This window comes from Protobothrops mucrosquamatus, unplaced genomic scaffold, assembly GCF_001527695.2.
Source record: "Protobothrops mucrosquamatus isolate PMUCROS unplaced genomic scaffold, P.Mucros_1.0 scaffold6318, whole genome shotgun sequence".
NCBI lineage: Eukaryota > Metazoa > Chordata > Lepidosauria > Squamata > Viperidae > Protobothrops > Protobothrops mucrosquamatus.
Genome location: NW_015392146.1, coordinates 25,331 through 48,769, shown reverse-complemented (window position 1 = coordinate 48,769; position 23,439 = coordinate 25,331). Strand labels below are relative to the sequence as shown.

At 43.1% G+C, this 23,439-nt stretch overlaps 2 protein-coding genes and 1 long non-coding RNA gene across 3 annotated transcripts in view; all 3 read left to right on the top strand.

Annotated features, from left to right (window-relative positions):
• The window catches only part of LOC107300181 (transmembrane protein 33), a 17,614-nt gene extending 15,096 nt beyond the window's left edge, over nt 1-2,518 (top strand). The window contains exon 5 of the mRNA XM_015829521.1: nt 2,383-2,518. Within this exon, the coding sequence (XP_015685007.1) occupies nt 2,383-2,512 (130 nt within the window). The 3' untranslated portion in view covers nt 2,513-2,518. The remainder of the gene's footprint in view (nt 1-2,382) is intronic.
• Nucleotides 2,519-4,305: 1,787 nt separating this feature from the next.
• LOC114922185 lies at nt 4,306-7,621 on the top strand. The gene is made up of 3 exons (XR_003810685.1): nt 4,306-4,391; nt 6,660-6,807; nt 7,148-7,621. It is a non-coding gene; the product is annotated as an uncharacterized LOC114922185 (long non-coding RNA).
• Nucleotides 7,622-17,120: 9,499 nt separating this feature from the next.
• SLC30A9 (solute carrier family 30 member 9) overlaps nt 17,121-23,439 on the top strand; it is a 31,335-nt gene continuing 25,016 nt past the window's right edge. Inside the window, exons 1-6 of the mRNA XM_029286951.1 lie at nt 17,121-17,208; nt 18,587-18,754; nt 19,798-19,851; nt 20,533-20,632; nt 22,360-22,452; nt 23,270-23,352. Coding sequence (XP_029142784.1) covers nt 17,121-17,208; nt 18,587-18,754; nt 19,798-19,851; nt 20,533-20,632; nt 22,360-22,452; nt 23,270-23,352 — 586 coding nt within the window. The remainder of the gene's footprint in view (nt 17,209-18,586; nt 18,755-19,797; nt 19,852-20,532; nt 20,633-22,359; nt 22,453-23,269; nt 23,353-23,439) is intronic.

Here is a 23,439-nt window from a genome sequence, read left to right as displayed (position 1 = left end):
CGTGCTGTGTCCCGGCCTGAAGCCCGACTGGTATGGGTCTAGATAGTCTGCTTCCTCCAGGTGCCGCGGGAACTGCCATGCAACCACACTCTCAACAACCTTCGCCGTAAAGCGAAGGTTGGAGACCGGGCGATAATTGGCCAACTCGTCTGGATCCAGGGAAGGCTTCTTGAGGAGGGGCCTCACCACGGCTTCCTTTTACCTCTGTAATTCCATTTTTATTATTATATTACTAGCTGTACCCAGCCACGCGTTGCTGTGGCTCAGTCTGGTTAAATGGAAAAGAAAGAAAAGAGAAAGCGCACGTCTGTAACATGTTTAATTTCACAATGCCTGTGGATATACAATATTTTTTGTTGTTCCATTGTCTGTGCAGATACAGAGATTTGTCTGGTTTGCCGACTCTAGTAGAACACGCAACATATAATTGTCCATGTGAGAAGCAATCCGTGTCTAGATCTAAACCGCACAATTCTAAAGATTGGCCCTTTTTTGTTTTTACTTGTCACAGGTGTGACATCTATATAATAGTAGGTACTGTATATAAAAACACGCGCGTATTCGAATGTAACGTTGTGTCAAAATTTCAAAGCAATCAGTGAAGAACTTTCGGAGATTTAAGATTTTGAACAAACGAACATTTACATTTTTATTTATATAGATTTTTTTTACACCTGCCCAAAGGGTTACAAATTCTGGCCTATATATATACTCGTGGACTTCGTGGACTTCAACTCCCAGAATTCCTGAGCCAGCATGGGGGAACTATGGCCCTTTCATGACTCGGGGACTTCAACTCCCAGAATTCCTGAGTCAGCATGGCTCAGCTTGGAAATCTCTCCCTTTCCCCTCAGCATGGCTGGCTCAGGAATTCTGGGAGTTGAAGTCCACGAGTCATAAAAGAGCCAAGGTTACCTACCCCTGGCCTAAACTAATAAAGTCTACATTAATTAACATTAATTATGCTTTCATATGTTCCTCTAAGTGAGGGGTCTTTAAACCTGGCCCTTTTATGACTGGTGGACTTCAACTCCCAGAATTCCTGAGGCAGCCTGGCTCAGCTTGGAAACTTCTCCCTGTCCCCTCAGCGTGGCTGGCTCAGGAATTCTGGGAGTTGAAGTCCACGAGTCATAAAAGAGCCAAGGTTGCCTACCCCTGATCTAGATCTATAGTTACATTTGCTTCCTGGTTTGCTTTGTGCTGGTTAACAACTGTAACAAAGACTGATGTTCACGATTGACGCTGGGATTTAAGGATTTGCTCATCCATCTGCGTTGTTCCATCTTCACCTCCTTCGTTCGCTCCCTTCCTTTCGGATTTTGGCCCTGAATGTGCCATGGCTGTTGAGTTCGCTTAAACCTTTTTTTTTTGGTGTGTGCGTGTGTGTCTTTTCCTCGTAGACCGGGGGTCTTCAAACTTGGCCACTTTAAGACTTGTGGACTTCAACTTCAGGATTCTGGGCGTTGAAGTCCACAAGTCTTTAAAAGTTGCCGAGGTTGAAGACCCCTGTCTTAGATTGTATTGAACATTGGGACACGTTTTTAATACTTCATCTGCCTTATTCTGGCTTCAATTCTGTTGGCATTTATGAGAATCGGTCACTAAATGAGAGAGAGAGAGAAAGGAAGGAAGAGAAAGAAAGAAAAAGAAAGAAAGAGAAAGAAAGAAAGAGAGAAGGAAAGGAAGGAAGAGAAAGAAAGACAGACAGAAAGAGAGACAGAGAGAGAGGAAGGAAGGAAGAAAAAGAAAGGGAGAAAGAAAGAAAGAAAGAAAGTGAAGGAAAGGAAGGAAGGAAGAGCGGCAGAGACAGAGAAAGAGAGACAGAGACAGAAAGGGAGGAAGGAAGAGAAAGAAAGAAAGAAGGAAAAAAGGAAGAAAGAAAGAGAGAAGGAAAAAAGGAATGAAGAGAGAAAGGGAGAAAGGGAAAAAGAAAAAGAAAGTGAAGGAAAGGAAAGGAAGAAAGAAAGGCAGAGACAGAAAGAGACAGAGACAGAGAAAGGGAGGAAGGAAGAGAAAGAAAGAAAGAGAAGGAAAAAAGGAAGGAAGAGAGAAAGAAAAAGACAGAGAAAGGAAGGAAGGAAGAGAAAAAGAAAGAGAAAGGGAGAAAAGAAAGAAAGAGAAAGGAAGGAAGAGAGAAAGAAAGAGAAGGGAAGGAAGGAAGATAGAAAAGAAAGAAACAAAGAGAAAGAAGGAAAGGAAGAAAGAGAAAGAGAAGGAAAGGAAGGAAGGAAAATAAAAAGAAAGACAGAGAGAAAGGAAGGAAGAGAAAGAAGGAGAAAAGAAAGAAAAAGAAAAGGAGAAAGAAGGAAAGGAAGGAAGGAAGGGAGACAGAGAGAAGCGCTTCCGTTTCACGTGTACTTGAAAATATATTCTCTTTTCCAGGACCCTCTTCACAGAGCTGAGGATTGTGGTGGAGCATCTCGTAATGAAGCCTTCTTGCCCGCTGTTTCTGCGAAGACTCTGCGTGAGCAGTATTTCTTTTATAAGCAGACTGGCCCCCACAGTGGCGTAGCCCACCCTGGAAACCTCCGTACGTCTCTTTCTCTCTTTCTCTCTCTCTCTCTCACTCACTCCCTCTCTCCCTCTCAAAGGACATTCTGAGCAGCTGGTATTTCTGCTGATGGTTTATAAATTCAGGATCTCGGTCAAGGCTGTACATAGAAACGGTTCCTTCCCAGAATTCGTTTCGCGGAGTGTATCTATATGGGGTTGTGTTTATTATTTTTTTATATATATATTTTTGTTTGTTTGTTGGGCTGGTTGCTTGTTTTCTAAAAGTCTGTTTTTTTTTCTTTCCTCCTGTGTTTTGCGGACCACGCGCTCTCCTCTCCTCTCTTAGGCAAAATTCTCTCTCTTTTTTTTTTTTTGGCGAGCGTTAAATCTTNTTCTTCTTCTTCTTCTTCTTCTTCTTCTTCTTCTTCTTCTTCTTCTTCTTCTTCTTCTTCTTCTTCTTCTTCTTCTTCTTCTTCTTCTTCTTCTTCTTCTTCTTCTTCTTCTTCTTCTTCTTCTTCTTCTTCTTCTTCTTCTTCTTCTTCTTCTTCTTCTTCTTCTTCTTCTTCTTCTTCTTCTTCCTCCTCTTCTTCTTTTCCTTCTTTCTTCTTTCTTCTCCTTCTGTTCTTTTCTGACCTTCAGTTCTTATTCTTCTTCCTCCTCCTCTTCTTCTTTTCTGACTTCTTCAGTTCTTCTTCTTCTTCCGCCTTTCTTCTTTCTTCTCCTTCTGTTCTTTTCTGACTTCTTCAGTTCTTCTTCCTCCTCCTTTCTTCTTCTTCTCTTCCTTCTTCCTTCTTTTCCTTCTTCCTTCCTTCTTTCTTTCTTCTGTTCTTTTCTGACCTTCAGTTCTTCTTCCTCCTCCTCCTTCTCCTCCTCCTCCTTCTTCCTTCCTTTCTCTCTCCTTCTGTTCTTTTCTGACTTCTTCAGTTCTTCTTCCTCCTCCTCCTCTTCTTCTTTTCTTCTTCAGTTATTCTTTTTCTTCTTTTCCTTCCTTCTTTTCCTTCCTTCTTTTTTCTTTCTCCTTCTGTTCTTTTCTGACTTCTTCAGTTCTTCCTCCTCCTCCTCTTCTTTTCTTCTTCTTCTTCTTCTTCTTCTTCTTCTTCTTCTTCTTCTTCTTCTTCTTCTTCTTCTTCTTCTTCTTCTTCTTCTTCTTCTTCTTCTTCTTCTTCTTCTTCTTTTCTGACTTCTTCAGTTCTTCTTCTTCTTCTTATTATTATTATTATTCTCCTTCTTTTCCTCCTCCTCCTCCTCCTGTCTCCCTTTTTTAATATTTCCACTGTTTTTTGGCAATTGAAGCATGTTACATAACGAGCTAGAGATCTACTTGCCTGTATGCGTATCTATCCAACGTTAAAAACATATGTAAGATTATTCGTTCAAAATTGGCTTACAGCTAGTCCTCGGCTTACGGCCACAGCCGAGCCCAGAATCTCTGTTGTTAAGTGAGATGGCTGCGAAGTGAGTTTTGCCCCCTTTTTGACGACTTTTCTTGCCTAATTAAGCGAATGGTTAAGTTAGTAACCCGGCCGGGATCATGTGACCCCCCCCCGGGGGACACTGCAACCGTCGTAAGTACATGCCAGTTTCTAAGCCTTCCAGTTTTGATCATGTGACCCCGGGGAGGCTGCAGCGGTCGTAAGTGTGAAAACGGACATAATTCACTTTTTTCAGCGCCTGTCGTAACTTTGAACAGCCACGAAGCGAGCGGTTGTAAGCCGGGGACCCCCTGTATAATATTATAAATCCTATCTTGATGAAGAAATAAACCGCTGTTATTATTTTAACCCGCTTTCCTTGTTTTCTTTTGTCCTTTTCAGCGGACAAGGAAGCTTGTTGCAGCCGTTTATTTACTACAGGTTTCTTACGCTCCGTTACTCTTCCCGGAGAAATCCTTACTGCCGGTAAGAAGCCGACGAGGACTACTCACCTGTAAAATTGCTGTAGCCACGTTTAAGCAGGAAGCCGTTGGGGTTCCTCTCGATTTCTCTTTTACCTCTGTGATTCCATTTTTATTATTATGTGTACTAGCTGTACCCAGCCACGCGTTGCTGTGGCTCAGTCTGGTTAAATGGAAAAGAAAGAAAAGAGAAAGCGCATGTTTCGAATATGTTTAATTTCACAATGCCTGTGGGTGTACAATCTTTTTTGTTGTTCCATTGTCTGTGCAGATATAGAGATTGTCTGGTTTGCCGAGTCTAGAACACGCAACATATAATTGTCCATGTGAGAAGCAATCCGTGTGTAGATCTAAACCGCACAATTCTAAAGATTGGCCCTTTTTTGTTTTTACCTGTCACAGGTGTGACATCTATATAATAGTAGGTACTGTATAGAAAAACACGCGCGTATTCGAATGCAACGTTGTGTCGAAATTTCAAAGCAATCGGTGAAGAACTTTCGGAGATTTAAGATGTTGAACAAACGAACATTTACATTTTTATTTATATAGATTTTTTTTTACACCTGCCCAAAGGGTTACAAATTCTGGCCTATATATATACTCGTGGACTTCGTGGACTTCAACTCCCAGAATTCCTGAGCCAGCATGGGGGAACTATGGCCCTTTCATGACTCGGGGACTTCAACTCCCAGAATTCCTGAGTCAGCATGGCTCAGCTTGGAAATCTCTCCCTTTCCCCTCAGCGTGGCTGGCTCAGGAATTCTGGGAGTTGAAGTCCACGAGTCATAAAAGAGCCAAGGTTGCCTACCCCTGCTCTAAACTAATAAAGTCTACATTAATTAACATTAATTATGCTTTCATATGTTCCTCTAGGTCAGGGGTAGGCAACCTTGGCTCTTTTAGGACTGGTGGACTTCAACTCCCAGAATTCCTGGGCTAGCTTGGCTCAGCTTGGAAACCTCTCCCTTTCCCTTCAGCGTGGCTGGCTCAGGAATTCTGGGAGTTGAAGTCCACGAGTCATAAAAGAGCCAGGGTTGCCTACCCCTGCTCTAGATCTATAGTTACGTTTGATTCCTGGTTTGCTTTGTGCTGGTTAACAACTGTAACAAAGACTGATGTTCACGATTGACGCTGGGATTTAAGGATTTGCTCATCCATCTGCCTTGTTCCATCTTCACCTCCTTCGTTCGCTCCCTTCCTTTCGGATTTTGGCCCTGAATGTGCCATGGCTGTTGAGTTCGCTTAAACCTTTTTTTTTTGGTGTGTGCGTGTGTGTCTTTTCCTCGTAGACCGGGGGTCTTCAAACTTGGCCACTTTAAGACTTGTGGACTTCAACTTCAGGATTCTGGGCGTTGAAGTCCACAAGTCTTTAAAAGTTGCCGAGGTTGAAGACCCCTGTCTTAGATTGTATTGAACATTGGGACACATTTTTAATACTTCATCTGCCTTATTCTGGCTTCAATTCTGTTGGCATTTATGAGAATCGGTCACTAAATGAGAGAGAGAGAGAAAGGAAGGAAGAGAAAGAAAGAAAAAGAAAGAAAGAGAAAGAAAGAAAGAGAGAAGGAAAGGAAGGAAGAGAAAGAAAGACAGACAGAAAGAGAGACAGAGAGAGAGGAAGGAAGGAAGAAAAAGAAAGGGAGAAAGAAAGAAAGAAAGTGAAGGAAAGGAAGGAAGGAAGAGCGGCAGAGACAGAGAAAGAGAGACAGAGACAGAAAGGGAGGAAGGAAGAGAAAGAAAGAAAGAAGGAAAAAAGGAAGAAAGAAAGAGAGAAGGAAAAAAGGAATGAAGAGAGAAAGGGAGAAAGGGAAAAAGAAAAAGAAAGTGAAGGAAAGGAAAGGAAGAAAGAAAGGCAGAGACAGAAAGAGACAGAGACAGAGAAAGGGAGGAAGGAAGAAAGAAAGAAAGAGAGAAGGAAAAAAGGAAGGAAGAGAGAAAGAAAAAGACAGAGAAAGGAAGGAAGGAAGAGAAAAAGAAAGAGAAAGGGAGAAAAGAAAGAAAGAGAAAGGAAGGAAGAGAGAAAGAAAGAGAAGGGAAGGAAGGAAGATAGAAAAGAAAGAAACAGAAAGAGAAAGAAGGAAAGGAAGAAAGAGAAAGAGAAGGAAAGGAAGGAAGGAAAATAAAAAGAAAGACAGAGAGAAAGGAAGGAAGAGAAAGAAGGAGAAAAGAAAGAAAAAGAAAAGGAGAAAGAAGGAAAGGAAGGAAGGGAGACAGAGAGAGAGAAGCGCTTCCGTTTCACGTGTACTTGAAAATATATTCTCTTTTCCAGGACCCTCTTCACAGAGCTGAGGATTGTGGTGGAGCATCTCGTAATGAAGCCTTCTTGCCCGCTGTTTCTGCGAAGACTCTGCGTGAGCAGTATTTCTTTTATAAGCAGACTGGCCCCCACAGTGGCATAGCCCACCCTGGAAACCTCCGTACGTCTCTCTTTCTCTCTCTCTCTCTCTCTCTCTCACTCACTCCCTCTCTCCCTCTCAAAGGACATTCTGAGCAGCTGGTATTTCTGCTGATGGTTTATAAATTCAGGATCTCGGTCAAGGTTGTACATAGAAACGGTTCCTTCCAAGAATTCGTTTCGCGGAGTGTATCTATATGGGGTTGTGTTTATTATTTTTTTATATATATATTTTTGTTTGTTTGTTGGGCTGGTTGCTTGTTTTCTAAAAGTCTGTTTTTTTTTCTTTCCTCCTGTGTTTTGCGGACCACGCGCTCTCCTCTCCTCTCTTAGGCAAAATTCTCTCTCTTTTTTTTTTTTAGGCGAGCGTTAAATCTTGTGTCGTACAATAGGGTTTGCGTGGCGTGATCTCATTAATGCCGCGACGCAAAAAATGGTTCCTTCAAACCAAGGGACGGTGTCAGGCAGTGCTGTCTGGATCGGGTCTTAACCAGCTGTGATTTGGTATTTCCTGGGCTTTTTGCATTCGAAATACCTTCCGACGCGGTACATTTGAGTCAGTATTCCTTCGCTGAATAAATGGAAGTCCATTCAGTTATCCCAATCAGCATGAAGCACCTGCTCTGAGCAGGTCCAAACGTTTTCACTCTGCTCTTCTGATTTGTTCAATGCCTTCCTCCAGCGATCTCTTGATTTTTCTTGGTCCATATTTCTTTAGGCTACCCGAAGGCCGTCCGCCGTCGGCTCTCTTCTGAAACTGGGATTCTTAAAAAAAAAATTAAAAAATGCCAATCTGTGAAACCTTAGAATAATAAAGATGGATGTTATAACCTTTATTCCCAAGAAACTCCTGGTGTTTGTACCCCAAGCATCGCTCAGCTAGACGGCTTCGATTCAGCCTCTGTGGGAGATTCCTAGACCGCAAGAGAAATCCAATCTGTACACGTTACACGGAAGCATCAGAATACATTCACGAGTAGCCAGGAAAGATTTTTCCCTATAAGGCAGAAGCAGATCTTTTAAAATACAAAATGCACCTCTCCTTTCTTTCCAGCCTGTGGGTGTGTTTGTGTTGACACTCACTGTCCTACAACTGGACAGGTACACGAGTATTTTCATCCTTGCTCCTCCCCTTTATCAGGTATGGAGGTGTGAGGTGCAGGCTTGGAAACCTGGAGGATTTCTCTCTGGTCAGCTGCCTAGCCGTACCAAGAAACATCCCACCGATCGTGGTAGCTATTGGGGCGTGTGTGTGTGTATGCACTATTGTTGAGAACCACATAGCAGCAAATTACCACCTAGGAGAGTGTTCTCTCAACCTTGAAGAGATGTGGACTTCAAATCCCAGCATGGTTGGCTGAGGAATCCTCACCTCTTAAAGTTGCCGAGAATAGAATTAGAATTAGAATTAGAATAGAATAGAATAGAATAGAATATATGGAATGGAATGGAATAAATAGAATTAATAATAGAATAGAATAGAATAGAATAGAATAGAATAGAATAGAATAGAATAGAATAGGAGAATGGAATGGATAGAATGTAGAATGTAGAATAGAATAGAATAGAAAATATGGAATGGAATGGAATGGAATAAATAGAATTTAGAATAGAATAGAATAGATCTTGGAGGTCATCTAGTAGTCCAACCCACTGCTCAGGCAGGAAACCCTGTACCATTCCAAACAAATGGCTGTCCAGTCTCCTCTTAAAAACTTACAGTGTTGGAGCAGGTTGTTCCACTGGTTAATTGTTCTCACTGTCAGGAAGTTTCTCCTTAGTTCCAGGTTGCTTCTCTCCTTGATGAGTTTCCATCCATTGCTTCTTGTCCTGCCTTCAGGTGCTTTGGATAATAGCTTGACTCCCTCTTCTTTGGGGCAGCCCCTGAGATACTGGAAGGCTGCTATCCTGTCACCCCTGGTCCTTTATTAAACTAGACCTACCCAATTCCAGCCACCGTTCCTTATATGTTTTAGCCTCCAGTCCCCCGATCATCTTTGCTGAGAAACACTATCCTGGGGGAATCAACCGCCATGCAGGAGTTAGCCCCCCTCTAGGCTTAATGCTGAAACTGCTGAACAGTGACACTTTTCTCCCAAGTGGAGGTGACAACAACACCCTCCTCTGGCTCATCCTGTTTGTGAGTTCTTCCTAGGCATCTGTTTGGCTGCTGTAGGAATTAAAACACAGATAGCCCTCGACTCAACGACAGTGGTTCAGTGACCGTTCCATGTGAACAGTGGCACTGGAAACAAAAAAAGTGACTTTATGACTCTTTTTCACACTTGCGACCGTTAACGATTCGCTTAAGTTGCAAAATGGGACAAGTGTCACTTTGCACACGTCTCACTTAGCAACAAATTTTGGGCTCATTTGTGGCCATAACGCTGAGGCTCTACCCGCATTATTCTCAGCGGTACTTTGAGCTGCTCACCATGACTTTTGGGTCGATAACGGAACCCAACGTCTTGTGTGCGTTGGCTGCACGCTTCATCTAAATCTGGCATTTCTCCCAGGTGTGTGAGAAGCTTGCCTTAAAGCGGATGGTTTACTCCTTGGGGATCTGACAACAGCCCGGTGGACGTCTTGTTGGGAATCCCTGAATTTATGGGATGGATTTCCAAGGGAACGCGTGGGGCGCAAAAGGGAAGACGAGAGAGCAGGACTTCGGCAGAAGAGCCAATACAACGTCGTGTAAAACCCCTGAAGCTTTAGCTTTACAGCCCTGCAGGGCTTCTCTAAAAAAAATTGCTGCTGCCGTAATTGCAATTTTTTAATACGAAAGGAAGGTTTAATTTATTTGATCCGTAAGGGCAATCGTGTTAGGTGTTTTGGTGGACCATTTCGTTTTAATCTCGGCCATTCGGCGGGTGTCCCCGAAGCATTCATGAGCTAAAGCAGGAGTAAGGTCTGAGTGAGGGACTAGCCTTGATGTAACTTCCACGTCCATCAATGTCCATCAGTGTTTTAGCTCTCCTCCTTAAGTCTGTCTGCTGACTTGTTTCCGAAGCCCAAATCCCTGCCTTTTTTTTTTTCCCCCGTAAGGATTTGCGTTTTAAGATGGAAAAATGATTTTGGCTTAGCTATGACTTACACGCCGATTTCTTGGCGGGCTTTTCCATAATTCAGCGTCTTGACTTTTGCCTTAATCGATGCGTTGAAATAATTACATTTGATGGCAGTTGTTTTAAAACAGATGTTTATTAGGTTTTTGGAGAGGACAGCCTGAATGCCATTCTGAGGAAACTCAAAAAGTTCATTAGCTTGTCGTAGACAATTTGGTAACGCTGCTTATTCGTAATCTTCCTGTTCTGGTAAAATACTCCTAAGTTCCAAAGGAGGCTGAGATCCTTCTACTTGGGATCTTACTCACTGATTTATAGAGAAGCTGCTTAGAAGGGTGCACGAATGCTGAGATTTCCTTCTACGCTCTCTATCCTGTTTTGACTTTTTTTGGGGGAAAAAAAAAACCTAAAATGGCTGCAAGCAGTAAAGCAAACATTTTAACAATAGGCTAGCATGGAATGTCTGAGCCGACTTTGATCTGGTTTGCATCTGTATAAGCTGAATTTTGTCATTCTGGAATTCTGAAACAGCATTTTAAAAGATTAAAGGAATTATTAGCCCTTCGTGGCTGCCAGTTAGACCTTCAGCCCTCGCTCATCCTTTTGCGAGCTGTTAGTGACAAAAATAAATACGCAGGGACTGTGCTTTGCAGCTTTGCGATTCCCATTCATTTTATTACACAGGAGCGCCCAGCTGAAAAAGTCACCTAACCACATTTTTTAAAAAATGGCTTTTGAGGAGTGATGGTTGATGGATACATTAGCACTGGTGGGGGGGGGCATCGTCACTGAGCTGTAAAGGACAAAATGGATGTATTAGCCTTGGGGGGAAAAAAATTAAAGCAATTAGTTTTGTGTCCTTGAAAACTACTAGGGGAAGGAGAAATTAAAAAAACCCGTCTTCAGAAATAATCCAAATATTTTAGCACCTTCCACTCTTATATCAAGGTTTTTTAAGCTGGCCTGCAACTCAAGGCATGGGGCATTTAGTCCTTCTTTTTCCTTAAAAGTTAGATTAGCTTTGTTGGCTTACATTATATATTCCTTTTGTGTGTGTGTGTGTGTGTGCAGAGAGGTTGGTCTTGCCCTTACTAACAGCAATTTTTTTAGGTACTGTAGCAGATTGTTGCTGCATCTCTCTGGCTGAGCATAAATTAAGGGAAAATAAATAAACAAATGGAAAAATCCATCATTTTCCTTGTCTTCAAGGACCGGAGCGCCAAAATGCTAATGCTGGCCTCAAGAGGGGAAAGAAATTCTCCTGCATATTTGAGAAAAATGTGAAACCTTTTTCAAAGAAATCTAATAAACATAATCATCTCTCAGCCTGCTGACACGGAGGAAAAAGGAGTTTGATTCGCCTTTTTTTCTTCTTCTTTTTAATGCCGCAATTTCAGCGGCCCCCGATGATTTGCAAATTGGATCACCGCAGTGAATTATCCCTGCCCGGTAACCTGTGAAAATAAGTGCTGAGTCCCACATCGGTTTCGGAGCGCTGCTTAAATCAGCAAAAATGATAAAATTGGATGGGCCCGAACGTTGGGAATAAACACCCGGGCCTTTCTCCAGCGATCGGGCGAAACGCTCTCTTCCCCCCTCCCCGGCTGCCCCTTGTAAAATTTATTGTGATCCTCTTTTCATTCCAGACACTTTGCAGTGCAGTCAGATATTTATTTCATGGCAAATTAAATTGCTCCCTCCTAGATTGTCACGCCTCTCTGCTTTTACGGAGGGGTGGGTGGGTGGGTCAAAATCCGATTGCGATCCCCTCTTCGGCCCTTGGATTCGGACTGCACACGCATACAGGGACCCACCTATTTGCCCCAGGCCCGTTTAGAATGGCAATGTCACGGTCCCGACAGGTGAAACTCTTCAAAAGAACTTCGAGGCATTGTTTACCTTAAAGAATCTTTATTCAAGTTGCACGGCATGGTCAAGAAGCCGAAATCTGAATTCCCCTCCCCTAAACACATCGTATCAAAGCACAATTCCCCTCCTCCGATTCACAGTCATAAATCACATTCTCCAATTAGTTTGAAATGCAGGCCTTCCCTCCAGTTCTCCAACCCGCCATTCCTTATCATCTCTTATTTCAAACAGCCTTGAAAAAAACACTCTACTACGAGGTTGTTAACTAACTAATCCCCATACACATTCTTCCTTCTACCCCCTCCCCCTCCAGCATCATCTAATTCAGTGTTTCTCAACCTTGACAATTTTAAGGCATGTGGACTTCAACTCCCAGAATTCCACAGCCAGCATTGCTGGCTGTGGAATTCTGGGAGTTGAAGTCCACATGCCTTAAAATTGTCAAGGTTGAGAAACACTGATAATTCTAACTCTAAAAAGTAACACACAAGTTAAGGGGGGAAATGGCTGCATTTTCATATATTGTCAAAAGCAAGAGCATCCGATGTTAGCAGCGTTGAGAGGCGACGCTTAGCCTGGCCTCCAAACCGGCCTGCGAGGTGTACCTGCAGGCAAATGGCCACCATACAGGTAATCCTCGACTTAACGACGATTGAGCCCTCAATTTCTGTTGCTAACCGAAACATTGGTTAACTGAGCTTTGCCCGTTTTGCGTGCTTTCTTGCCGCAGTTGTTTAAGTGAACCACCGGACTCATGAAGTTAGCAACCCGGTCGTTAAATGAACCTGGCTTTCCCCCCCCCCCCGACTTTGCCTGTCTGAAGGTCGCAAAAGGGGAATTCCGTAACCCCGGGGGAACGCTGTGACCGTCATAAATACGAACCGGTGTGCCAGGCGCCTGAATTTTGATCCCGTGATCTCGGGGATGCCGCAAATGGTCGTTAAGTGTGAGAAACGGTCGTAAGTCCCTTATTCTTTTTTTTCCTCAAGGCCGTCGCAGCTTTGAACAGTCACTAAAACGAACGGCTGTAAGTCGAGGATTGCCTGTATGAATGGGGTACAATTCATTCCAAATGCTTCCTGTATTGTTGTCTCTGTATTGGCAAGGTGCAAAAAGCAGACGCTCTCGTCGCAGAATCTCATTTTGGCGCTTTACCCGAGTTGTCATTTCAGCGGCTCGTGTGAATGTCGTTTTTGCTACCCTACTTGAGGGCAAAGTTCCACCTGCGTCCATCGAGCCTTCGCTGTTTTGCGGGACCTGGCATTAGATACTCCGCTCTGCGGCCTCTTGAATTCGCACGGGTTCCGGGGTTGCAAGTTGCGTCGCCAGGCCACCGCAGTATCAAGCCGCACGGTGAATCCCCAAGCTCCGTCTTCACCACCGGACAAAGTATGAAATTAGTTAAATTAGGTTGGTTCAGGCATTTTTGTTTTGGAGCAGACCGGAATATCAAATCGTTCAAAGAAAGGGAGGCGTGGATTCGCATCTGGCTGGCCTTTTCTTTCTGAAATGCTGCCCTCTGGTGCAATACTACATATAATTCACCCTCTGTGAGATGCTCACAGGTGCTCCTTACAACTACTATTAGATCCAGTGCGGTATTTTGAACGTAAGCAAGCTTTTTAATTCGTGTCGATCTTACATTCCACCTCTTAAAACCCCTTCTTGTTTACTGCCCGGGTGGACTTGATTTCATCTCTTCCAGTTGACCAATAAATGGGGAGGCGGCATTCCCTGGGACCTCTTTTTAAGGTCACCCACAGGCAATTTAATAATAATAATAATAATAATAATAATAATAATAATAATAATAATAATAATAATAATAATAATAATAATAATTAATAATAAAGTTGGAAGGGACCTTGGAGGTCATCGAGTCCAACCCCCTGCTCAGGCAGGAACCCTACACCATTTCAGACAAATGGCTGTCCAGTCTCTTCTTAAAAACTTCCAGTGTTGGAGCAATCACCGGTTCTGGAGGCAGGTTGTTCCACTGGTTAATTGTTCTCACTGTCAGGGAGTTTCTCCTTAGTTCCAGGTTGCTTCTCTCCTTGATTAGTTTCCATCCGTTGCTTCTCGTCCTGCCTTCAGGCGCCTTGGAGAATAGCTTGACTCCCTCTTCTTTGGGGCAGCCCCTGAGATACTGGAAGACTGCTATCGTGTCCCCCCTCGTCCTTCTCTTCGTCAAACTAGACCTACCCAATTCCAGCAACCGTTCCTTGTATGTTTGAGCCTCCAGTCCCCTAATCATCTTTGTTGCTCTTCTCTGTACTCTTTCTAGAGTCTCAGCATCTTTTTTACATCGTGGTGAACGCCCATCTGCCGCTTAATAGAGAAACATCAGGCCGTAACGCTTAGCAAGGCGTTCAGTACCCAACGGACAACTTGATGGATGCATGTTGAAGGTTATCGCGGACTTCCAAGCATCCGGCTGGCAGCCTACTTCTACTGCGACGTTTGGATGGCTGCAGATCTATTGCCTCAAGTTCATCACCATCGTCATCGTCATCGTTTTAGCCACGGTCTATCCTCTGCAGGACGAAGGCCTGTTTCCAACTAACAACGGTCCCGAGTTTCCTTTTGCCAGTTGGGCCCGCCATACTTGCTGATGGGGTCGCTCCGTCTTGTTTTAGGTCAAGTTAGGTACTTCTAAATATAATGATGGTTAAAAACTGTATATGTAGTTACGCAATGTCCCTTTGGGCAAGTTAAACATTGCTTCCCACTGTGGGAAGTTAGCCCAGAGAAGGAAATATTAAAAAGGCAGAAAAAATATTGTTCACCAAAAGGATTTTTAAAAGCATTTTTTGAAAAGCAGAAACCAAACCTGGCCTCATCTCTTTGCCCAAAGCAGTAGCTAGGCCTATACAAATGCAGATGTGGAACCATCAGGAAGTTTGGAGCCAGGGATCTCAAGACAAAGGAAGCTCTTAAGAGTCATTAGCCCCATCACCAGGGAAACAGGAGATGACTTTTGGGACATAATGGGACTAACATTACCATCAAGTATACCAGAGAGGCACACCTGGGCTCAGGTCAGAATAAGTGACACAGGAAATAGCCTCAAAGTTCACAACACAGGAACAGGAAAACCTCCAAACAAAAAGCTACAGAGGGTATAAAAAAGCTACTGGCCATGTGCTCTCTCTCTTTTTCTTCTCTGCTCTTTCCTGAAGAGCCATCTTTCTGCTTCTGCAATAAACTGTAACCATCTTCCCAAAGCAGTTGCCATGTTGCTTATTTAATAATAATAATAATGATAATGATAATATTCCCGGCTTGGATGAACCAGGATGAAGACTTAACTTCTCACACCACAACGTCGAATCTTCCAGCCTTTTCATAGTTGTCTATAAAGCCAGAGCACTGACTGACCCCTACATTTTACAGAGCTAATCGTCACCCTCTGAAAAATAAGACAGGAAATAAGACATTTAACTGCAATATTGTTAAACAACATCTGCCCATCCCAGGCCCCTTTTGAAAGGGCTCACTAGGTGGAGAGAAAAAAAAAAAAGCCAAATCCAGTTAAAATATCTGGCTGACTATGCAGTGAACCAAAGATGCTTTTTCACAAGGCAACTGGACTTTTTTTTTTTTTCCTCTTTGAAGATGTTTTGCTTCTCATCCAAGAAGCTTCTTCAGCTCTGGCTGGATGGCGGGGAATGGAAGGAGAAGTGAAACGTTTTCAAAGAGAAAAAAAAGGAAGTCCAGTTGCCTCCTGAAAAAGCACCTTTGGCAGAAGGATGAAAGGGAACGAGGAAGAGGAAGATGGGAGGGACAGAAGGAGAAGGCTAGCAGAGAGTGCAAAAGGTGGTGGAACTAATCCTTCCATTAGAAGAAGCTCCACCGATGAAGCTTCTCGGATGAGAAGTGAAAGAACTTCTTCCTCCTCCTCCTCCTCTCCACACACCCTCTCTTCTAGCATGGATGATGTTACCTAGTTGGGTCTTGAAACGTGTGTAAGAAAGCAACCGAGCTCAGAGCGCACCAAGGACCCCACAGTCCTCCTCTCCAGAAACCCCATTCTCTTCTAGCATTGATGGTGTTGAAACATCTGCAAGAAAACAACCAAGCTCGGGGACCACGGTGTGAAAAAGATGCTGAGACTCTAGAAAGAGTGCAGAGAAGAGCAACAAAGAGGATCAGGGGACTGGAGGCTAAAACATGAGGAACGGTTGCTGGAATTGGGTATGTCTAGTTCAGGGGTAGGCAACCTTGCCTCTTTTATGACTCGTGGACTTCAACTCCCAGAATTCCTGAGCCAGCCATGGCTGGCTCAGGAATTCTGGGAGTTGAAATCCACAAGTCATAAAAGAGCCAAGGTTGCCTACCCCTGGTCTAGTTTAACGAGGAGAAGGACCAGGGGGGACATGATAGCTGTGTTCCAATATCTCAGGGGCTGCCCCAAAGAAGAGGGAGTCAAGCTATTCTCCAAAGCACCTGAAGGCAGGACGAGAAGCAACGGATGGAAACTCATCAAGGAGAGAAGCAACCTAGAACTAAAGAGGAATTTCCTGACGGTTAGAACAATTAGCCAGTGGAACAACCTGCCTCCAGAAGCATTGAATGCTCCAACACTGGAAGTTTTTAAGAAGAGACTGGACAGCCATTTGTCTGAAATGGTGTAGGGTTTCCTGCCTGAGCAGGGGGTTGGACTAGATGACCTCCAAGGTCCCTTCCAACTTTTATTTTTATTTTTATTTTTTTATTTATTATTATTATTATTATTATTATTATTATTATTATTATTATTATTATTATTATTATTATTATTATTTATCCTGCAAAAGGAACCGTCTGCCCATTTGGGCATCTCAAAACCAGCACCAGTTCTTAGCTCAGCCCACGATTCTATGGATGCTGCATTTTCCGGGCAACACCAGGAACGTTCCCCCTCTTTTCCTGTCCAATCTACAACCCTGCTTCCTTCTGGGGGACCAACTTAACCAAGACTTAACTTGGTTATTCGAGAGCATCTTGAGTGCAGGCAAAAACAGGCCATCCCATTTCAGGCGGCAGCGGGGGGGGCGGAGGGAACGGAGAGGAGCATCCCCGCAAAGGTGAACCCAGGGGAAAGTGGTTACGCCCGCAACGTCACCCCAAACAGGAAATGACGTAGGCGATAAGGGGAGAAGAAAAAAAAACCAACCCCGTGCGTTCTCCCCCTCTTCGCGCGTTACCTTCAAGCAAGATCATAGAGAAGAGGAGCGCAGAGCGGCACGGGTTCTTTTTTTTTCTTTTCCTCCCCCCCTCCACATCCGGCTTCTCGGAGACTTCCGCCTTCCCAAGATGGCGGCCGCTGGTCCGTGGAAGGCCGGCCGGGCGCGGAGTCACCCATGAGGCGCCTTCCACGCCGGCCTCCCTCTCCTTTCGCCGGTCGCCCGAGCGCGGGAGGATGCTGCCGGCTCTGGCCGCTCAGCGGAGGGGATGGCGCTGCTTTTACCAGCTGCGTCTGCGGGGCCGGGGCCCGCCGGTCTGCCCCGGTGAGTGGGGCCGGGGGGGGGGGGCGCCGCTCCGAGGCCTGGCAAGGCCCGGCGGGGTTTTCTGACCGACGAGGTGGGGGGGTCTGAGGGGGTCCAGCCCGGCCTTGAAAGGACCTTGGCCCTCCACGCCCTCGGCAGGGGATTAATGGTGGGTCCTTCTGCCCCCGCCCCCCCCGTTTAAGATCCACAGTGGATTGTATTTTAATTATTTTATTTTTTTAAAAAAAAAAAACTTGTTTTATCAGCCGCCCAGAGTGACCTTGTAGACATCTCTGCCTGGCTGCAGGATACATCATCTTGATTATTTTGCAAATCTTTCTCGTAGCTTTAAATAATTCTCTTCGATGCAGAAGCTAACTTTACTGCATCCCGTTAGTGAGCATAACAAAGCCATTGTTTACGAGGAGTTGAATTTGGGGGATGTACAGCGGAAGTAAATCAACTTAGTTTTGGAGTAATATTTTAATTGGGCATAAAATGGTTCGGCAATAGTAACATTTATTGTTTCCTAATCACAGGTTAGGATCCAAAACTAGGTTACCTGGTCCCTCTTGGCTTTTTAATTTCCTCTGCCCAGAACTGCTACTTTCTTTGTGCAGTATCAGATTTAATGATAACCAATGATCCATTTGGGGAGAGTTCAGTGTCATTTGAATATTCTTTTATTTATTTTTTAATGTTTTATTGATTGTCTAATTTTACATTTAAATATTTAAAAAGCAACGTGGCGGCTGAGTTAATCGATAATTCAATGACATACAAGTATCTTTAGTACCAGTCCTTTTATATATATATATATATATATATATATATATATATATATATATATATATATAATTAATTAGATTTTATAAGGGTGGGGAAAGGGATAAGATCGGTAAGGGTGTTGGATGGGGTTGGGGAGTGAGGTTGGGATAAGGGTAGGGAAAGATACAATAATGGAGTTACCCACAACAGTAATTCGTCGCTTTAGCGAGCAGACTGTCATCCGGGTACAAATGTTAAATAACAGTAATTAAAATAATACTAAAAAGTTATAATCACAAAAAATAATCGTAATCATAAAAAATAAACGTTAGTCAATAAGTGTCGTTTATCCTACTAAATAAATAGTTACTATAATACTGGATAATTATAATCACTAATAATAACAATAGTCATAAAAATAAAGCTTAGTCAATTTTAGTACCAGTCTTAATATTCTTTTAACTCTTCTCTGCAGGATTCCTATTGTCCTTTGGTAAACCCATACAGCGAACATTTCAATAATCATAACCGTGTTATGTCCTCTCAGCTGGGTTTTTTTTTTTTTTTTAGTATTTATCAGGTTTTTTTTTCTGCCTTCTAAAACTACCATCCACTTTCATGTTTCCATCAGGGTGGCAAGTACCCATTAAAGCTGGGAGACTCTTGGCCATCCTGCCAGGTGGCTGCCAGCCTCATCCCTCAAGTCAAGTAAGAGCTTATTCCTCCAACGATCAGAAAAACAGCACAAGAACGCCAGACGCAACGTCTCCAGAAGGCACTGCGCAGAAGACAGCCGCTGGTAGGTCCAGCCCCGTTGATAGCAGTGCTATAGTGATTAGACTTAACCAGGTTTAAACCCAGAGGTCTCTCACGTTGCGACTTTGAATCGTCTAACCATCTCTGGTTTCCCAGTTGAAAACATGTGACTTAGTTTTAGTGCTGCAAGGATAAGATGATAGGAACAGAAGCCAACTTTTAGCTTTTTTAAAATATTATTTGTATTGGGAACAAATCTACTTCAAGCATACTCAACAAGTTGCTACTGTGTGTTGGGGCAAATAAAAACGTTTACATTTAGGTCTATTTTGTTTAGCTTATTCAGTGGAAAAGATTATTCTGATATTGTTGTCCACCCTATTTCCTCCGAGTTCAAGGAGAAATTCTTGTCTTAAAATCAAGTTGTGGTTGGTTTGTTTTTTACTAATTCGTACCATGAGTCAAGCATGCTTGTTATTAACAGATATTTTCTTGCTAGGGTCTTCCATTCAGAAGGCAAATTCTAATGTCTTTAGTTTAGTGGAATTAATTTCAATTTACTGGCAGGTGTCCAACTCCAGGGAATAAAGCAATAGTATATCAGCTTTGTTATTGAGGTCATAACTCTATACAGCATTGTTGATGCTGGTAATTAAAAAGGCATGATCATGTATCTGGAATACATTTTACTCCTAATAAAATCAGTGTTATTCTCTAGTTTTTAGCTTGGAGTGAATTGTGGCGTACAGTGCAATAGAGCGAGAAGAATTCTCATTTCCTTTCTTTCTGATACTAAGACAAAACAGCACAATCTACTCACAAGAAGGATGCTAGCTAGTTTCTTGTGTTGTGTCCTTACAATATAAAGGGCCTTTTCGGTGGGAAGTGAATCAGTTAAAATTAGAATTGCAGAATAAGCGAGGCTGTGAAAGGAAAGACGTCGTTGCAGGATTTATGCCGAACGTTTGAAATTGCTTTCCGCCTTGTCCGTTCCACTCGCCAAGTAATAAATGCCATCCCAATGCCTTTCTGTTTTATTCTTACGACGCAAACACAACAATGTGACTGTGTGTTTTATTTTTCCAGCCCGGGACGCTCTCAATCAAATTCCTTTCCCACAGCAGCCAATTCAAGTAAAAGGTAATTGATGTCCTTCCATGGGCATGCATAGAATGTATTTATCCTTATTCAGACTCCGAGTCCAACTTATTCTTAAACAAGTCCATTCTTGATTGGTAATAAAGCTCTCATTCCCACTTCGCTCCTGACTGAGAATCCGCTTTCGGGTTTGTTGTTCACTTTTCAAGTTTTGCAACCTGGCCACGGGTAACCTCTGTGACTAACGAGAACAAATTTGGCTGGGTTTAATCCCGTGGGTGAAAATGTGTTAACATTAGTACAAGCAGCCCTCGCCTTAGTGACCAAAATTTATGTTGCTAAAGCAGAAATTGGTGAAATGAGTTTTGCCCCAATTTTACGACCTTTTTTTGCCACCGTTGTTAAGTGAATCGCTGCACTTTTAAAGTTAGGATCACGGTTGTTAAGTGAATCTGGCTTCCCCCCCATGGACTTTTGCTTGTCAGAGGGTCACAAAAGAGGATCACGTGACCCCGGGACCCTGTGACCCTCATAAGTGTCAAGTCAGTTGTCAAGCATCCGAATTTTGATCACGTGGCCATGGGGCAACAGGTCATAAGTGTGAAAAAGGATCATAAGTCACTTTTTTCAGTGCTGTTGTAACTTTGAACCGTCACTAAAAGAACTGTTGTTAAGTCAAGGACTACCTGTAATGCTTCCCCCTCCCTCCTCTCTCTTTTCAAGTGAAAGCTGTGCTCAAAAAAAGAGAATATGGACCAAAGTACACAAAGAATAACTTCATCACTGGCGTGAGAGCAATAAGTGAATTTTGCCTTAAGTCCAGGTACGTCCATCTCTTCAGATATTAAATTGGTATGACATGGTGTTTTTCAAAGTTACTCTACAGCCTTACAAGTACAAATGGGTGGTGAAAAATACTACAGACAAGAGGTACCAAATTTGGTGGTACTGTTCTGTCCCAGCCCACGTGAGTCCTTGTTATGCTCACAAGGAGAAACCCCTCTTCCAAGAAACAGGCAGGAACCGCAAGAAAAAACCAATCCCCTTTTATTCTCACAGACTGAGTCGATGTCCAAGGCAAACAAACACAGTTCACAGAAACTCGATCCTCCACACCAACGGCTGCCTTCAGCCACCAGTACCTCCCACACCTTCCCTTTTATTATGCAGCCAAGGCGTGGCTTCCTAATGCCTTCTCCTTCGCCTTTGGAGCCGCCCCATTGCATTCCTCTGTCCTACTCACTTCTCTTGCCTGTGCATTCGTGCATCCGGGATTTGTCCCAGCTGTTCTTCATCACTGTCCAACTCAGATTCCCAGCACAGCTGTGTCTCAGCCTGAGCGCAAGTAGAGGGGCCAAGCTCCTCATCCGACTGTAAGACTTGGAGCTCCTCAGAGCCTTCCTCTGACTCTGATGTCACTCCAGGCCCCTCCTCCTCCTCTTCTGATTCCTCAGACTCAGCTGCCAGGTCCACTGGCTGACGAGGAATCACAACAGGTGCCATTAGCTTTGAAACTCATCAAATTTGGCACTCAACGCATTTTGACGTGAAAATTGTGTCCCGGTAGTTGTCGTTTGTTTGGCACTCAACGCATAAGCTAAAAATTGTCGATGTCGGCTACCTTGTGACTCACTATATCATTCCTTATGGGAAAAATTTGTTTTGTATTCATCGGTCTTGGTACTCATCGTGACTCCCAGAACCAATTAACAATGAGTACCAAGGGTACCACTCTTTTAATTGTACGGTTGCTATTATTTATCAGTCTAGGAAGTGGTTGCCAGTAGCTTAAAAGACCTATGCCACTAAAAGAGAGGGCTGTCCAGGCACAATTCTTACACAGATAATCTAAATGAGGTTTCTTGAAAACCCGTGATTGTTTAACATGCTACTATAAGAGGTTGGACTAGATGACCTCCAAGGTCCCTTCCAACATCATCATCATCATCATCATTATTACTACTACTATTATTATTATTATTATTATTATTATTATTATTACTACTATTACTAGCTGTACCCAGCCATGCGTTGCTGTGGCTCAGTCTAGTAAAAGCGTGGGTTGCTTTTACGTCCAACAGATGGCGCTGTTTTTCAAAAACATGTTTTTACCTGTCACAGGTGTGACATCTATATAATAGTAGGTATATAAAAACACGCGCGTATTCGAATGCAACGTTGTGTCAAAATTTCAAAGCAATCGATGAAGAACCTTCGGAGATTTAAGATTTTGAACAAACGAACATTTACATTTTTATTTATATAGATCTAGATGATGATGATGATGATGAATATTATTTTTTATATTATTATTATTATTATTATTATTATTATTATTTAGAACAGGGGTGCCCAACCTTGGCAACTTTTCCCAGCCAGCCATCAAAAATATTTTGCTGGTCCATTTTTGTTTTTTAATAGCAACCTGCTTGGTCCTAATTGGGATCCTGTAAAATGGACGCGCCTTCCAGATGACGAACTTGGACCTTTTTTATAAACTCTGCTTTTCTTCTTTCAAGATGATTTTTTTTTGTCTGTCTCCTTCAACAGTGACCTTGACCAGCTTCGAAAAATCAGACGGCGAAGCCCTCACGACGACACCGAAGCTTTCACTGTATTTTTGAGATCAGATGTGGAAGCTAAGTAAGAGCATCTTTGAAAAGGTTATCTTACGTAGAGATTTAATTTCTAATGCTTTTCCTGTGGAGTTCGCACCATTGGCTAATTAACGGGGAAACTGCTGTAACTTAGTCAGCTTTGACTCTCATTTAATTGTGGTTTCTTCAGGCAGTTAAATCAGAGTGTTGACTTCCCCCCCCTCCCCAATTGTGGCTTAGTGGGAATGGGCAATGCTTAATGTGTGTTTAACTGCTGTTTAATTTGTGTTTTCCCAACCATTCACCAATCAGCCGATTAGGCAAGAATCTTAAAAAATAAGAGAGGAATAAAAGTATTGTCAAAGAATTTCGGCTAAACCACGTAAACAACCCTTTTTGTACATCTCTTTTTTCCCAGCACTTAAGAGACAGCACGGCTCATGCTGTGACTATAACAGATTGTGTGTCTCTTTGTCATTGTTCATGAAGATATCTAAGGGGAAATATGGAAGGTTTAATTGCGTTAAATCTGCTGTGAGCCCGATAAATTGCAGGGCAGCTCCCAGCCTACCAGTCAAGTCATCTGGATAGCAGACTGTTGGAGGAATCCTGCTGGATTCACAATGTGGGCTGAATTCAGGAAGAGTTAAAAAAAAATCCTCTTTCAGAATCAGCAAGCTTCGTCCCCCTTCTTTCCTTAGCTTAGCTCGGTTAACGTCATATTTTGTTAGCTCAACTTGGACATCCATGTATTTCATTTTCCAGAGAGCATGTCACGTCTTCCTCTTTTGTGTGTACTCAAAAGTGTTGGCAAGTCAGATCTATATACCTTTCCCCCCCCCCCCCCAACTTTGTTAAAACAGGTCTACAGAAGTCTGGGGCAGCCCGGAAGCTCTTGCGCGGGAGAGGAAACGGCGGAAAGAAGCTGAAAGGGAATACATGGAAAGTAAGTGTAAAACACACCTGGAAGGGCTTCGTTGTTTTGATTTTGGGGAACACCCAGTGGTGTGTTTAATTAAATTGTAGGGTTGTT